This window comes from Hoplias malabaricus, chromosome 10, assembly GCF_029633855.1.
Source record: "Hoplias malabaricus isolate fHopMal1 chromosome 10, fHopMal1.hap1, whole genome shotgun sequence".
Taxonomy (NCBI): Eukaryota; Metazoa; Chordata; class Actinopteri; order Characiformes; family Erythrinidae; genus Hoplias; species Hoplias malabaricus.
In genome coordinates this window covers 6,228,119-6,245,024 of record NC_089809.1, presented here as the reverse complement: position 1 = coordinate 6,245,024, position 16,906 = coordinate 6,228,119, and the positions used below count along the sequence as shown (strand labels likewise).

The window sequence follows — 16,906 nt, the reverse complement described above, 5'->3', positions numbered from 1 at the left end:
CCTTAAGGCTCTTGTTGCTGAAAGCTTTAAATCCTCACAGAAATGTAGCCTAAAATATTCCCAGTAAATGGTAGCCATTAGTCCAACAAATGGAGACAACTGTACCCCCTTTATATCTGTAGAGTGTGGGTGTATGAGTGTATAAAGAGTTGTGGCCCATAACATTTTCACTAGACATGATTCTTTTTTTGGCGTTCCTCTCTATGTACGGAAACCTGTTGTAAATGGTTCTGCATTTTCTAACTTGGCCACACAGTGGCGCTAAACGGTTTCTTTGTTTGTGGAGACCATGCAAGCCATGTCTCTAAATTAGGTGCACATCCAGGGAGAGATATTATAGGGGGGAAAACCATCTTTTCAGTGTATTAGCAGATTAATTAATTTATTTGGGGATCTGGAGCCTAACAACCAACAAACTGAAATATAACGACCCAGTCAGCATTTTGTTATCTGCCTACATCTGTAAACATTGGTGTACAACGGGTTTTTCAGATTTTATGCTGCGTCTTACATAGATTTCAGACGTTTCAAGGATTCAAGGAGACTTTATTGTCATTCGCAACACATGTGGTACATGAGGTGGAACGAAATTGAGTACCCAAGGTTTCAGTTTTCCCCAAAGAAGCACTATATATAAAATATACATTAAGTATAAAATATAAAATACAGAAGAAAAGGAAATACAATGAACAAAAATATTAAATAACAAATAGCTGCAACATAGATAACATGGATGCAATGAAAGTTATCTAAGAGTTTAGTTTTTCTGGAATGAAGCTGTTTCTTAGTCTGGTGGTTTTACACGTAATGCTCCACAACCTCCTGCCTGGGGTCCTTCATGATTCAGATGGCCCTTCTTCCTGCATCTGGAGGTGTTGATGTCTGTGGTGGTGATGTCTGTGGTGGTGGGGAGGCTGTCTCCGACAGTCTTCTGCGCAGCCTTCACCTCCTTCTGCAGAGCTGTCCTCTCTGCAGCAGATCAGCTTCCGTGCCTCACGTTAATGCTTTAGCACAGAACATTCTCCACCACACATCTGTAGAAGAAGGTGAGGACTGAGCTCCCTAGTCCAGTCCCCCTCAGCCGCCATGTGCCTTCCCGATCAGACTGGAAATGTTGTTGGCCCAGGTGAGGTTGTAACTCAGGTGCACACCCACGTACCTGTAGCTGGAGACCACTTCCACGTTGATGCAGAGATTGTTCTTTCTGCACCAGCCCTCCAGGTGTTCCACCTCTGGCCTGTTAGTGATACATCCAACCACAGCCATGCTGTCCAAGAACTTTACAATATGACAGCCTGGATGTTGATGTGAGCAGTGTGAACAGGTGGGGGCTCTGCACACAGCCCTGAGGGGAGCCAGTGCTGGGAATAATGGTGGACCTGACCACAGATTGCAGCCTGTGGGTCAGGAAGTCCAGGACCCAATTGCAGATGGATTTAGTGCTTTATGTGAGAGCACAGATGAGGTTCAATGAAGCCAAAAAATCGCTACAAGTCATACACAAGTGTACCAATTAAAAACAGTGAAAACGATGCCTAACCAGAGCTTCTGTTCCTCACTCCTGGGCTCTTGCAATAAACGGATCTGTGGCTCATTCTTTTTTGAAGCAACAGGCTCTGAAACCAGCCGTTCTGAACAAGGCTTCTCCAGACAGGGGAAATGCTGCTGTGGTGTTTGATCCTTGTGGTATTTTGACGAAAGCATGTCACAGATGTTTCATCATTAAGACTCAAGAACTGTGTTCACTTGTGGAAAAGTGGTTAGAGAATATGTTTATCCTTAAATGAGCGGAACTCACTCATTTTAAGAAGTGTTTAGAAACATTTGGACAATTGTTGTGTAGTGATAATCACAAATGCTTTTCCCAGATGTTCAGATAGGAACTGGTTGTATGTGCGTTTGACTCACAGACGCTTTCTTTCACACCAATTAAACAGATGAGTGCAGTTCAGTGGCAGAGTTACTGATCTGAAAGCAACAATAGAGTCGTTGTTAGCTCGGTGATAATAGCGTCAAACAGTTCAAGCCTATTGTCATTTACTTTTAAATAAAGAAACAAACGTTCCCTGATTCAGTGTTTAAGATACAGTCACAAAGCCAGTTCTGTGTTTAGGGTGCTTCAAAATAACATCCGTAATCGTATTCTTTTCTGTGAGTCGACCTGTGCAGGTAATATATGAAAGTGCCATATATTCAGCTGGTAAATTTACATTTCTAGCAGTTGTCAGATGCTGGTATTTAGAGTTTGTGACAGTTTAATTTTGCTACAGATGTCTGCGTAAGTAGTGTTAGAAGTCTTGTCCAGCGACTACTAAACCTTATGCTATTACTTGCATTTGTAGCCTCTCTGTAGATCTGCAAAGTTATACAGAGTCATATTTCTTTCATTTTTCCCCCCAAAACAGACCCTTTAAGCAGTTAGTTTGCTCCTCTTCCAAGCGTGCTTTGGACCACATTATGGTGAAGTCTGTTATTACCCATAGTCCACTGTGATTGTGTGATGTTTTTCTTAGAAACAATAAGAAAAATGTTCCCCCCCTCAAGATTATATATTATCCCCCAGTTACACATAATGCCCCCCACTTGGGCAGGTGAGATAAGCACATGCTTCCTCCATGACATGTAAAGCCAACTTAGGGCTGGGCAGTTCATCGAAAATCAATTCAAAATCAACATTCAGAAGTAACGGACATAATCTTACCTATGTTAAATTTTCTTTTATGTCAATTGATGCTGGCTAACGCTGTACTTGTGATAAGAAGGAAGTGAAGGCCATTGGACCCTGCAAGAGAGAGCATAGGACGACCGTTTTATTGAACTCCAGGCCGCAGATGGCTGATGTATGAGTGGGGATTGAGCCACTGATCTCCAGATAATAGGGATTGAATATGTGAACTTCAAACAGAGCCTTTAGGCAAGAACTGAGATATGATGATAATGGTGTAGAGTGGTGTACTTACTCAAGCTAGGAATCAAACCCTAGTCTGCTGCTTGGAGGGCAGTAGTGTTACTCACTATGCTGCACCATCCACCATCAGCTTCAGTTCTGGAATAAACCTTGTGTCAGTGTTGGAGGTTGTGGGTTCGATTCCCCCATCCGGGTCACTGTCTGTGAGGAGTGTGGTGTGTTCTCCGTGTCTGCGTGGGTTTCCTCCGGGTGACTGTCTGTGAGGAGTGTGGGGTGTTCTCTCTGTGTCTGTGTGGGTTTCCTCCGGGTGACTGTCTGTGAGGAGTGTGGTGTATTCTCTCTGTGTCTGTGTGGGTTTCCTCCGGATGACTGTCTGTAAGGAGTTTGGTGTGTTCTCCCCGTGTCCGTGTGGTTTCAGGTAGGCTCCAGACCCACTGCGACCATGAACTGGATAAGTGCTTACAGATAATGAATGAATATATATATATATATATATATATATATATATACTGAAAACATAGAGCTAAATAATGGCTGACACCATCTGCACTGGGACAGTAACTCCACTATTCACAGTGCGTATCGCTGTTGGCTGTGTACAGTCATCAGTTCTTTGAGGAACTACATGCAAACCAACATGTAAATAAAGAGCTAATGTTAAAGCGATAGCTCAGTCAAACAACACATTTTAAATTTTTGTCCATTAGCCTAAGTAGAGTGATTCAGCCAAGTCGTGCAAGTTAAAAGACGTTTCTGCTAATGAATCCCTGCCTTTGTCTGCAGCTCTAATGTCAAAAGGACAGTGGGGATATCCAGCAGTGCTTTCCCTGGAAAGTTCAGGCTCATTGTTAGTCCGAGCCTCATCCTTTTCCTTTGGTGTCTGACTGCACTCATTTGAACTCTATTGCTGCGATTGCGTATAGCTTTAGGCAACGTTATTACCCGAGGTAATTACATACGATACCAATGAAAGTCTCTATTTAATTGAATCAGATGTTCTCTCCAAATGGTACTTGAATGCGCAGCTGTAATTATCTGAAATAGAGCTCGAAAATGGAAGAGCAGGCTTTTAAGCCCAAAAGATTTTTGAATTGGAAATTGAAATGTAAGATGGTAATTCAGGGTTCTGTGTAGTTCCTAATTTGCCTCTTCGCTATAGTGCGGAAATTACATGCTTGAGAATTCTCCTTTGTGTATTGATGTTGACATACTTGCTACAAAGCCACCGTTTTTTAAGCATCTCATTGAGGGGCTTACGCACATTTACCTACTTTGTGATTGATCAAATTGGCATTTCTTTCTGCTTTTTTAATGGAAGGATAAAGCATTTTTACCACACAGAAAAAAAACAGATAAAACATTTATTTTAACATTTCTTGTGTACTCACTTGAGAAGGATTCAATTTTTTGTACTCCCTGAATGAACCAGCTTATACTCCACAGAGTGGATTCCTATGTGGGCCTTGTTTAAAATCGGTTTAATAGAGAATTTCTGACACATCCAGGCCACTTGGTGTCATTATATCAACAGTTTCATGATGAAGAGTCATTTTAACGTATGAACAGGAGTAGATGGAGGTGGGCAGTCAAAATTCCTGTCATGATCTTTTTGTTGTTGTTATGAACAGTACACTTTTCAGGTGCACAAATAGGAACAGAACCCCTTCCACATCCTTTTATTTTCAATGTGTGCTGGAATCCAGACCTGAGCACAGACATGCTTTAAAATTGCACATATAACCGGGTAAGCAGTTGAATCCTCTTTTTAAGAGATAAAATCTGTGTATTTAGGCCAGTGATTGGATGTTTTACTCTCTAGATGCTGGGCTTGGTGACCTTACCACTTCTATAGGTATGGGTTTTGTGAGATTGTACAAGCTTCCAATGCACAGTTGAACACCTTTGTCCACAATAGGGCCACCCATAAAAGTCACAGAATTTAGAAATTCAAATTATAGCTAGCAAGAGATTTCGTTTTTTAAATTTAGTATTGTACAGGGTGGGCCATTTATATGGATACACCTTAATAAAATGGGAATGGTTGGTGATATTAACTTCCTGAAACTAGGGATACTGAAAGCCTGTGCTAGCATGTCTCTTGCGGTGTTGCTATCAGTGTGTGAAGAGTGGGAGAAGAGGGTTGCATTTACAATCCAACACAATGGTCACACTTTGAGTGGTCAGAAACTTGTAAATAACTCATGAAAGAATAAAGTTACGTTAAAACCAAGCACACCATTGTTTTTTCTGTGAAATTCCAAATAAGTTAGATGTGTCACATGACCCTCTTCCCATTTGAAAAAAAGTTGGATCCAAAATGGCCGACTTCAAAATGGCCACCATGGTCACCACCCATCTTGAAAAGTCCCCCCCCCTCCCATATACTAATGTGCCACAAACAGGAAGTTAATATCACCAACCATTCCCATTTTATTAAGGTGTATCCATATAAATGGCCCACCCTGTATAATTCTGTGCATATTATCGCCATCATTGTTTAATAGTATTAAATTAGTATCAGTGATTTGGTCAATGGGTTTTCATAAGCCTCACCTCGCTAGTCATGTTATGCGCTGATCTAAAGGCGTCTTCATCAGGAGCTCTTTATGAGACGTGTCTTTAATGTGTTTTAAATGCTGGCACAACACTCACAGCTGGCAGACGGCTTCGCCCTCGTCAGATAAAGAGGATGTCGTGGGCTACTTCAGCGGATTACAGTAATACAGCCCCCCGCTGAGGCCTTCTCTGAGTCGTCGCGGGTACGGAGCTATTGAATGTGACGTGGCAGAAAGGCCCGAGTGTGTTTATACTGTGTGAGAGACGCCTTCGCAAAAGCAAAGCAGCGCACCACAGGGGAGCAGCCTTTTGAGGTTTGCGTCTTTGCTGCAGCTGTGAGACGCTGTGAGCCAAAAAAAACAAACATAAAAATGTAATTGACGTTGGCTTTTAGAATGTGTTGGAACCAAAGTGAGCAGCCCGTACACGGGACATTTCCACCATGAAGAAATCATTTCTGAGGCACAAAGGAGGGATTTTTACCCTGAAGTGTTTCAGGCAGGGGATTCCAGCTGTCTTTAAAGAGACAAGCCGTCATTCGAGCTGATTTATATTTATTGGAAACGCAGCTCAGAGATGGGCGCTTTCAGACCAGTATGATCACAGTCATGACTTAAAAAGTTTTTCTGTTTAGATATTCCAAAAAGATTTTGGAAGTACTCAAGGCATATTTTGTTGGACCAGTTCGTCAAGCTTGAGTCTGTGTTGAATCTACACCACATGTACAAAAGCTTATAGCCTGACGCAGGCATTCAAAGGCAGCACATATAATCTCCACAGAAAATAATGAAGTGAAGTTTTAGGTCACCGTCCTCAGTGCCGAGTGCTGGGCGAGAGGGTTATACCGCCTGGGCTGTGGAGCAGTGAAACTACGTTCGTACGTTTGGAGTTGGATAGGAAGCCGTCCATAAGCCCAATATAGCTCTTTTTCCAATAGATACTCTGTATTAAATAACATGGATTAGGGACTTGAACTTGACAAAAACTTAATAAAGGTAGTGCATTATTAACTCTCCCCTTTCTCTCTCTTTCTTTGTGCCTCTCCTGCAGTTAGAGGCTCATACCGTGCCTGTTTCGGAGGTGGTGGAAAGAGTCGTAGAACAACACGAAGCGGTTATGTCCGGTGCTGATGTTCCACGGGTTCTCTATCAGTGTGCTGACTGCGAGCTTCTCTTTGATGCTCTCTCTCTGTGGCAGCAGCATCGAAAGATGGGCTGCTGTCATGAGACTGGCCCTGGACCCGGGGAAGAACAGGCAGAGGTCGAAGGGTCAGTGCTACATGCTGTGGGGCAGTTAGACTCAGAGAATATACATTACGTCAAACAAGGGGATACAGAAGGAGGAGGTGAGCACATGAAATATATAACAGTGTTTTCCACTCTCCAGTCCTCTTTTCAGTATCAGTAATATGCCCCCACAAGATTGGAGTCACTGTTCATTTTGTGTTTTTGTTTGGAATAAATATTTCAGTGTCTTATTTCAGTGTCTTGTGCAGTGTCATAGTTTTCCACTCTTTGTTTATGATGCTGTAGAAATGAAGGAATGTTAGATATATGTTAGATAATATTATTCATATTCTTCTCATCTTATATACGTTCTATCCTGAACCTTTAGAAGAGCATCACCTGGCCATGGAGACATCCAGTCAAGAAAACACTGAGGCAATGGAGGGAAATCCAGAAGAATCGGTGGAAGTTAATGTTTCTCATTATGTTTTTCAAAGCATTACAGAAGACCCTGAACAAGAAGTAAGGGATATGCAAATCTCCAGTATATTTTTGGTTATACAGTACTGTGCAGACGTAGACACCAGAGATTCAGATTTAAAAAGTTATTCATCTGAGCAGTAAGTGCTTATTTGTTAAAAAGTAAACAAATAAACAACAAATAATGTCCAACATTAGAATAAAACCAAATAACATTATTCCAGTGTGATACTTTGTGTGTGAATGTGTTGGTTTAACTTTGTCCAAATCTCTCCTTGTGGAGTCCGTGTTATTTACGGTTATCATCTAATACCTAGTTTTAGTGGTTAATAAATAATTATTTTAAATAATGTGTGGTTTTGATTAAACAAATGCATGCAAATCAAGAAGAATCTGAACAATACATTGTTTTTCAAACTCACTCTCACCTACTACTTTATAGGAAAACATTATCTTATATTTCTGATTTGTTTTCTATTATTTTTTGCATTTTCTGTGATTATTATGTGACTTTATACATGCACCTTGCTTCCTGAGAAGGCATTAGTTTAAATATATGTCATTATCTTAGGTGCTGAAAACTTCTGCACAGTACTGAATATAAATGGATATAGTGACATATGGTATAAAGAATCTATGCCCAAAATAAATAGCATTGTGTGTGTTTGGTTTCAAAGCAGTTTGTGTGTCAAAATATCATAATTATAAAAATTTAAATATTATGCTAATATATTTTCCTCATTGCCCAACTCCTACCCTGAACCTCAGGCCTCCAGTGCTCCAGCTGCCGAATCTGTGGAAGAGCAAAGCCCTCCTGTGAGACGGAGAGGACAGAAGAAACCCAAGCCTCCGTCCAGCCTCCTTTGTGTGGAGTGTGGCCAGTGTTTCAGCTTGGTCTCGGAGCTGGTGGCTCATCGCAACAAGGTTCATGGGCTCAAGGACGCCATCCATCGTTGCACTGTGTGTGGAGAAGGCTTCATCAACACCACTCTCTTCCTCTACCACCGCAAACAGCACCGCAGTCAAGAGGAGGAGGAGCAAAGGGAGCTTCCTGCACCAGTACCTCAGCTCAACTCGGCTTTGCTTGAGGCGCCTGGAGAGGGTTTGCTCTTGCTGGCCACCGCGGGTGAAGGCCAGAGCCTGCTGGAGATAACTAGCCTTGAGCAGAATGCTCCTGAGGGAGTTCCTGTCGCTCAAGTAGAGGTGGAGCTGGACCCTGAGAATGTGAGGGGAGACGAGTGCCAACAAAGTGGCCAGGAACCTGTGGAAGAACCTGAAGAAACTGTGGAAGTCATCAACGGAGTGATGGAAGTTGAGGACATTATAAACATAGAGGGTGAAGGAGGGGTAGAGGAAGAAGTAGCCATAAGGGAAGTTACAGAAGCAGTTGAAGTGAGCCAGATTAACACAGAGGGTAACGAAGCAGCCGAAGCACTCGAAGCCCACAATGATGTCCCACTGTCTTCTTTAAGCTCTGGAAACCAGAATTTTCTCTGTAGTAAGTGCGGGTCCTCGTTTAATGCCGAACACGAGTTGGCACACCATCGTAGTATTGAGCATGGCCTCTCAGAGGCTCTCCACACTTGTGCTGAATGTGGTGAAGAGTTCATGAGCACCACCCAGTTCCTGTACCACCGCAGGGAACACCGCAGGAACGATCCTGCAGGTTTGCCATCCTCTCCAGCTGCCAGGCACGGATTGGGTCAGGTCTACACCTTTCCAAACAAACAGCGGGACATCATACTCCAGAAAAGATCAGGTCAGTCACTTCTAATATTCTGCAAAAGTCACTACAGTGAGTTTGTGAAAGCTACTTTTCCAAATACTTTGCTGAAGGGAAACTGGGAGCTTTCCAGATTTGCTGCTGCTTTTGTTAATTTGCTGCTTATTGATTTAGAGTGTCTGCACACTAGACAAGCCAAGGATGTATACGCATGCAGCTTGACAAAATGCGTCTTTATACTTTCTGCCAATCTGGCATCATACAGAACAGGGAAAGAATTCCCAGCACTGTCCTCCATCTTGGATTCATCATGGGGCTTCTGACGCTCCAGTAGCCTCTAGTGCGTAGGCTCCCTTAACCATTGGTTTCCTTGCTAACGCTGTTTTGCAAATGTAATCACAAGATATTTCTACCTTTTAATGGGGACGTTATGAATAACATTTTATTGCACGTGCACATTCATTTGTAGAAGCTTACCAAACCACACACTGTGAATGATCAGAACACTCGGTCATTTATTTGTTGGCTGCCTAATCAGAAAACAAGGGCTAAAATGAGTTATTCTGTTTCACTCTACTTCGAACATCAAGAGCAGAGACTTTTAAAATTGTTCCACCTCCTCGTCTGAGACTCTCCAGTCACATCACTGGACACATGTTTAGGGTTGAGATGAGGTCAAACGGAACAACACAAACACCGCAACCACAGAGAAATGAATGAAATGATGAAATAACAATGTAATAATAAGAGAACTAATCAAAAATGCCTAAAAACACATCTCAGTGCTGTGCACTTTGGTTGAAGGCAGTTGTGGCTCAGTCTCAGTTAAAGGATGACAGGCTGGGACCTGCCAGAAAATAAAAATAAATAAATAAAAATGTCTCTTGACTATAGATCCTCTTGCACATAGATCATGTTCCTTAGCTTCCTCTGCTAGCCTTGTCTGACTTTCTGCACTCTCTTTCCCAATAGAATCGGGACAGACCCAGACCTCATCAGAAGCTTCTGTGATGAATATGGAGGCGCGGGCTAAACTGAGCCGGGATTGGTGTAGGACGCCTCTGCCACATGAGTGCCCGCACTGTGGGCGGGGCTTCACTCGGCGCAGCCTTCTGCGTGAGCACGTCTTCCAGCACACGGGCCAGAAGCTCTTCAGCTGCCACATCTGCAGGAAAAGCTTCCCATCACCTGCCAGCCTGCTGCGCCACAGCCTGACCCATGGAGCATCCAGGGCTTTCTCCTGTCCCATCTGTGCCAAGGGCTTCTTCCAGCCCGCCTCGCTCAAGCGCCACATGCTCACACACGAGGAGGGCGAGGCTGACCGGAGGCTCGGTTTACGAGGGAAGGGCCGGAGTCGATCCCGAGGAGATGGACACCTTCACTCCTGTCCGGACTGCCCGGCCAGTTTTAACCTGGACTCACAGCTCCAGACTCACAGGTATCATATGCCTTCAAAGGCTTTCAACAATCTTATACTATCATTCACTCATAACACTTTGGGGTATGTAGCTGAATTCAGCTTTTTGTTTGGTGGCTGTTTGATCAAACCTTCCAGTTCCACCTTAAATGTTGCAGTAGCCGTAGATGCTAAAATGTAATTGCTTCACCATTGAAGGTGCTCAACCCCTCTTTGCCAAGACATTGGCATACTACTAGTGATGTTTATGCTTGTTATGCGTTTTAGAGGATAAATGCTGACATTTGTGGCTTTCTTTTGTCACTGTATTGCCTGTAATAAACAAGGAATTTCTAGCAATTTGTTTGAAGTGTGCCCCTGGAAAATCTCAAGGGGTTTATAGCTGTTACCCCTTGGCTCAACCCCTCTTTACAAACACCAATTGAGACAACCCTACCCTTGGCAGAGTGGAGAGGGAGGCCTAAGTGCTGAAATAGGATTCACTCTTGTTTTCCGACATGCTACAACCAGAGATGTATTACCTCTGGAATAAACTTGGGGTTTATAAATGATTTCCTGTGTTTGCAGTTGCTGTGATTTCTGCAGTGGTCAGAATCACAACTTTGGAGAAAACTGCGTGGAAAGACTTCTTTTTGGTTTTAGGGACACTTTCCTTTGCATGCAACGACAGACATTCAAGTTAATCAGTGAAAAATCCTTCCACAGATCTAGAAAAACAAAAAACGTCTCGGCCGACATGTTCCCACTTGCACCACTCTATCTGGACACAGCAAAAGCATCCTGTTTACACTTGTGCTAAATGAAAATGAGATCTCTGACCAACTCTGAATGTGATTTGGGTCGTCCCATCATAATCCAATCACAGTGCGTGTTGGCTGGTGTTTTACACCTGGCTTTTGATGCAGATAAATGAAATCTGGATATGATCCATTTGCCAAAAACGCATTTTAAATCCAGGTGAGAACAGTGACCTGAATGTATAAGAGTTTCTGTATTCATCTTGTTTTAAAATGGCTGCCTCCATAATCCTAGCCCACTCTATGGAACATGAATTGGTTCATTCAGGGACTATGAACCTCAGGTATGAAGTCAGACTTGCTATAAAGCTTGTAGATTTCAGGATTGTCTGACTCGTTATCCTATCACTGCCCTTCAAAAAAGACTTCAAACGAATAGATCAACAAACGAATCCTGCATTCATGCAGTCACACTCACCTCTCTTGTTCTTGTTATAGTGTAGGCTCTTGAAAGGAGTAGGAGCTGTGTTTTTTTCTGCTGCTCTTGTCAGTTTGCTGTTCATTGATTCATCCACAGTATTCCCCTAAGCACTGTCCTGACTGTCTCTTGCTGATGATTCAGCCTGATGTTTTTTTTTTTTCTTTCTTTCTTTCCTGATAGCTGTAGTTTCCCAGATAGAATGGTTTGGGATTACAGGATTAAAACTTTATACAACCTTAGATTATGAGAAAAATATTTCCATTTCTGACATGTTGCCAGTTTGGAGATAATCGATTTGTTCAGACAATGTGTTGTAGTTATTTATAACTAGTAGATGTTTCTCCAGGAAGAGGCTTCTACAGATTTCTCTTTGCTAGAGTAATATCAATCTTTGTAATGTATCAAACCTTTCCTGAAGCACCTCTGGAGCAAGTCTGAAGGCTGGTCTGACATGGAGCTAATACAGCGAAGTGATTGATGAGGGCCGATCCGACTCAGCGACCCGTGGACAAAGCAGGAGGCGTGAGCAGGAAGAGAACTGAGCTTCGCCCTTGACCCGCCTCATTATGAGACATGACCTCATCAAGCTGCGCCACTCAGATATTAATCAGTCCGGCCTCTGGAGGTCCCAGTTTGGGTTCTAGAGCTAGAGAGAGAAGGGTTTAAAACTCAGGGTAGGGTCCACTTAGTTAACGTGGGTTCAGAGTGGATGGTCATATTGGGGAATGGGGTGTGTGCTCATCATACCGAAAATCTTTAGTGTTATAAAACAGAACCTCTCCTTATTTGTTTCAGACTTAATATTCTCATCGGTTCAACAAGACAGTTGTAAGTTGTCTTAGACTGAGTAGGTGGAATGATAGTAACAGATGGTAACGGATATGGCCAAAAGACACCGCTTTATAAAAAGTGTATTCCACAATCGTGGATACAGACCTTGAATTGTGCCTTCCAAGCTTTTATGATCTCCATAAAAAGTGAACACTCGTGAGCAGCTGCACACGAGTCACAAGTGTAAGCTATGGGATGGAAAGCCACTCAGCACTGGGATGTTGAACAGCTTTTTGGGGACTGTTAGTGTCCCTGAATCCAGATTTAATCATCCAACATCAACGTCTGACATAACTAATGCTCCCCTATCTGACTGCAATCAAATCATCACAGCAGTGTGCCAGCATCTGGTCTATAGACTCCATAGTTTTAACAAAAGCGCTGTTCAAGGTGCTAAAGGTCTCAGTTTGTACGTTATATCTCCTTTTTGCAGATTCTGTGTTAGTAACAGAGAGTAACAGCTGGGCGCCAGCTCACTCTACTACAGATGTTTCCAGGGTCAAATACGGAAAATGCATTACAGTGTTAGTTTAGTGCTGTCTGATTAAAAATACATTTCTGCTGAGAAATGCCATTTAAGAACAACACATTAGGCCTTTAAAAGCTGTGTGAGTCATTTGGAAAATTGCAGAGTATTTTCTAATAATAATCTTATAATTCTTACAAGAAGACAATTCAGTTCCAGTGAAAATCACGTTTTATTTTAACCTTCTTAACATCCCCATGTCATTAACCTAAGGACGCTGGGTTACATCTTTATATGTCCTAGCTTTTAAGGTTGGAAACAGCTAACTTTTCTGTTTATGTTATTGTGGTTGAGGCGATATTGAGGGTTTTAATTTGTAATATGTCGTTTTTATTTTTATGTTAATTTAATATTTATATAGGGTGGCACGGAAGCGCAACAGGTAGTGTCGCTGTCACATGGCTCCAGGCACCTGGGGTTTTGGATACGAGCCCTGCTCCAGGGTGACTATCTGTGAGGAGTGTGTTCCTCCAGGTCCCCTAAGTTGATGGGTGCATTGGCTGCTCAAAAGTGTCCCTAGGTGGGTGTGTGAGCGAATGTTGCCTTGCAAAGGACTGGCGCCTCCTCCAGGGTGTGTCCCCACCTTAGCCCAGTGATCCTGGTTAGGCTCTGGACTCACTGCGACCCTGAACTGGATACATGGTTACAGACAATGAATGAATGAATGAATTAATTAATTCATATTTTTTACTTTGTTTCTTGTTTATTATTTTGAAGCGCTTTGCAGTTTTACTTGAGAAAAAAAAACAGCCAAATAAGAACCCTGAATGAACCAGTTATAAGGATAAGAAATTGATACGTTTAAAAAAAAAATAGATATTACTAAAATAGCTCTGACACCTCTGTGATGCATAGATCTATTTAAAAGCTGAACAGATGAGCTGAGTCTCTTTTTAAATGTGCCTAAATCATTTAGTTAGGTCGTTTAGTTAGGTCTTCCAGGGGGCTGTTCCCATGTCTGGGGCCCTAGTAAGAAAACACTTGCTGCTTTTTAATGCATGGTCGGAGTGAGAATAACATGCTTCTGTTTACAAACCTGTGCTGTCTTGTAGGAACATATTACAATGTCACTTCACTGAGGTTAACAAGACCATGGAAGCATTCAAATGTGAATAAAAGTATCTTAAAAGACACAGGTAGCTACTACTGGGGTGTGTAATGTATGATCACAGTCAAAATTTACCCCCAAGGTTTTTTTTTGTTGTTGTTTTCCTCAGTGGCTAGAGCCTTTGAATTTCCTTTACCAATCCCTACAACAAATGTTTCAGTTTTATCTATCTATTTAAAGCCACAGTAGGAAAGATCTGGGATTTGACGAGGTATGGGGTTTCCTGCCCTCATCTAGAAGTTCCATAGTGCTGTTTCTGCAGTCCTGAGCCCAGAATAGCAACAACAGAGGCTCTATTCTCTCTATTACTGGTCAGTGAAACATCACAATGATTTTGAACCTGTAGTGTTGATTTAATAGTAAAACATTTTGACAAAAAACAAAAAAAAACGTTAAACAGATTGAGCTTTGAAGATGTGGAGATGCAAAGTTGAGTGTCATCAGCAGACTGGTGACTGGTGACATGAATTAGATTCTTCATCTTTGCTAATGGAATCATATGCAGATTAAATGGAGCCAATCCCATAAACAAATCTTAAAGGACTCCACATAGGACAATATATGATGCATGGATGAACAACCGATCGCTCAGATATGACTGTAACGGACAGGCCAAGCCAGGCTTGTAGTTGACTGAGTAATATCAATATTACTTTATATTCCGTCGGGAAAACCCTTCAAGTTCAGTATGCACAGATCTATAAATACGCGATTAGTTTTTGTCTCTAACTCCATCTACCCCTTCCTCAGTTGCCTGCAGTCTGACCTTGCCTAGAAAATCCCGCTCAGCAAGATGACGGGATTGGTTCCTTAGGTTTATAACATAAGAGCCCTGGCTGTCTGAATCCACCCATCAGTTTCAAAGCAAAGTGCTCATTCACTCATTATAGCAACCTCTAGCATGTAAACCACACCAAAACAACATGTTAACAAGTTACAACACTTGAATTTCAACATAGCGGGGTTTAAATGAATATGGCCTAACTGATATCTCGTCCTTAAAGTCGAATGCTGAAATACTGAACTGTTGAAAGGAATGAGACAGACTGTCTGTCACAATAAATACATTATCAACTTATTGTTAAATATATAGACATTTCCTCAGTAATCTGACCTCAGTGAATAAGCATATCTAGTATTTTAGCAGCTTGCTCTTTTCTCTGGGTTTCTCTGCTCTCTCAGTTTGGGAATCGTTATGGGGATTGGTTTTGAAACGTTGGTATTAAATATTTATATTCTATTTATTTAGGTTATTTCAATTGTAGTGTCAGAATACAATACATAGTGCATAGGAAAATACATTGAATTATTAATATTATTATTAATATATTAATATTATTAACATTGAATTGACGTTTTAGAACTGAGGAGGGTCTATATACATATGATACATTCAAGAGCAGCCTTAGGAGGTACTGCAAAAGAAACATGAGTGATAAGATAAATGATAACACACGTGAAAAATGTCTGTATACATAAATGACAATGACCATGACAAAAAAAACACGGGTGTGATGTCATTTTTATGCTGTTTATGCTAGAGGTGGGCGGATCGATCCAAATATCGATAATATCGATACCAATGCTGGTATTGGTATTGATCAATACTCGTGTAAAAAGATCGATACTCAAGCTTTTTTTCTGTCCCTATGCTCTCCGGCTAAAGTCTGTGCGTGATTTGTCATTGCCCCGTCTTTTGCTTCTACACTGGCACGTGGCGAAGACTAGCGGCATCGGTATCGATATCGGCGATACTGGTCCTGTATTTACTTGGTATCGGTATTTATACATTATCATTATATCAGTGGCATAAAATGGTCTTAAAATGACAGTAATGTAGCTTATGGCAATTATTTCCGACACATTATATCGACCACAAAAAGTGCTATTGGATGCTGTTTCTTTGGAGAAAGCCAACAAAGGGTCTTCAGCCCACATTGCCAGCATCCAAATGTTCACCATGATGGTAGGTCTGTTCTTTTTAAAGACCAGCCAGTTTCTTGCTACAAATTAGGCAAAAACAGCGCTCCATCCAAAACTGAAACGTCCTTTTCTACAGAAGGAGAGCCCACCTGTTACTACTGATACACTTTATGGCCAAATCTTTGTACACAACATGTTCCTAGTTTAGTCTGCAATTAATGACATTAATACGGAGTTTTGCTATAGTACTCTTCAGAGAGGCTTTGCACTGTATTTTGCAACATTTGCTGTGAGGATTCTTTAGCATTCATCCATGAGAATGTGTGAACTATGTGTTTGGATTCTGTGTTTGGACGAGTGGTTCTGGTACTCCAAATGTAGTTCCTGTGCTCCTTAGACCAACGCTGTTGGGCTTTATATTCCTGTTGTCAACAGGAGTGTGTGGGGGGGTGGTGGTTCAATGAACAATTGATTTAATCACTTGAATCTGAATCCCTAATTACAGTTTTCATTTTTCTTCCAGACTTCTGCACACCAGCCACCCTTTCCCGTGTAATGTGTGTGGAGAAGCATTCAAGAGGCGAAAGGAGCTCGACTTGCACACACTTGTACACCAAGGTCAGTGGTCATCCTCAAACCAGACCCTCTGGACCCACACACACAGTCCCATAGGTGCTGAAAGTAATTCTGATTCTCAAGGTGTTCCAAACGCAGATACACATCAAGCACAGCATGAAATATATTCACATAATTCTTTTCAGATCAAAATGACACACTACACAGTACTACACAATCTCACAGTCTGGAGCAGTTTACATACTAGTAAAATAATGTTATATTACCATGGTAATCTTGGTGAATTTTATTCATAATAGATTGCTTTTTTTATGCGTTGGCAATGTTTTCAAAAAATGGCAGGTGGCCGAATAAAATACTCTCCTTATCTCATGTGAATGAAAAATGATTAATTAAATTTATATGAATTAAAAT

At 41.7% G+C, this 16,906-nt stretch overlaps 1 protein-coding gene across 3 annotated transcripts in view; it reads left to right on the top strand.

Moving 5' to 3' along the window:
* Positions 1-16,906, top strand: part of znf574 (zinc finger protein 574) — a 31,423-nt gene that overhangs the window by 4,869 nt on the left and 9,648 nt on the right. For all 3 annotated transcript variants that reach the window (XM_066683578.1, XM_066683579.1, XM_066683580.1), the window contains exons 3-7: positions 6,515-6,809; positions 7,079-7,212; positions 7,939-8,929; positions 9,866-10,331; positions 16,440-16,534. In XM_066683578.1, coding sequence (XP_066539675.1) covers positions 6,515-6,809; positions 7,079-7,212; positions 7,939-8,929; positions 9,866-10,331; positions 16,440-16,534 — 1,981 coding nt within the window. The remainder of the gene's footprint in view (positions 1-6,514; positions 6,810-7,078; positions 7,213-7,938; positions 8,930-9,865; positions 10,332-16,439; positions 16,535-16,906) is intronic.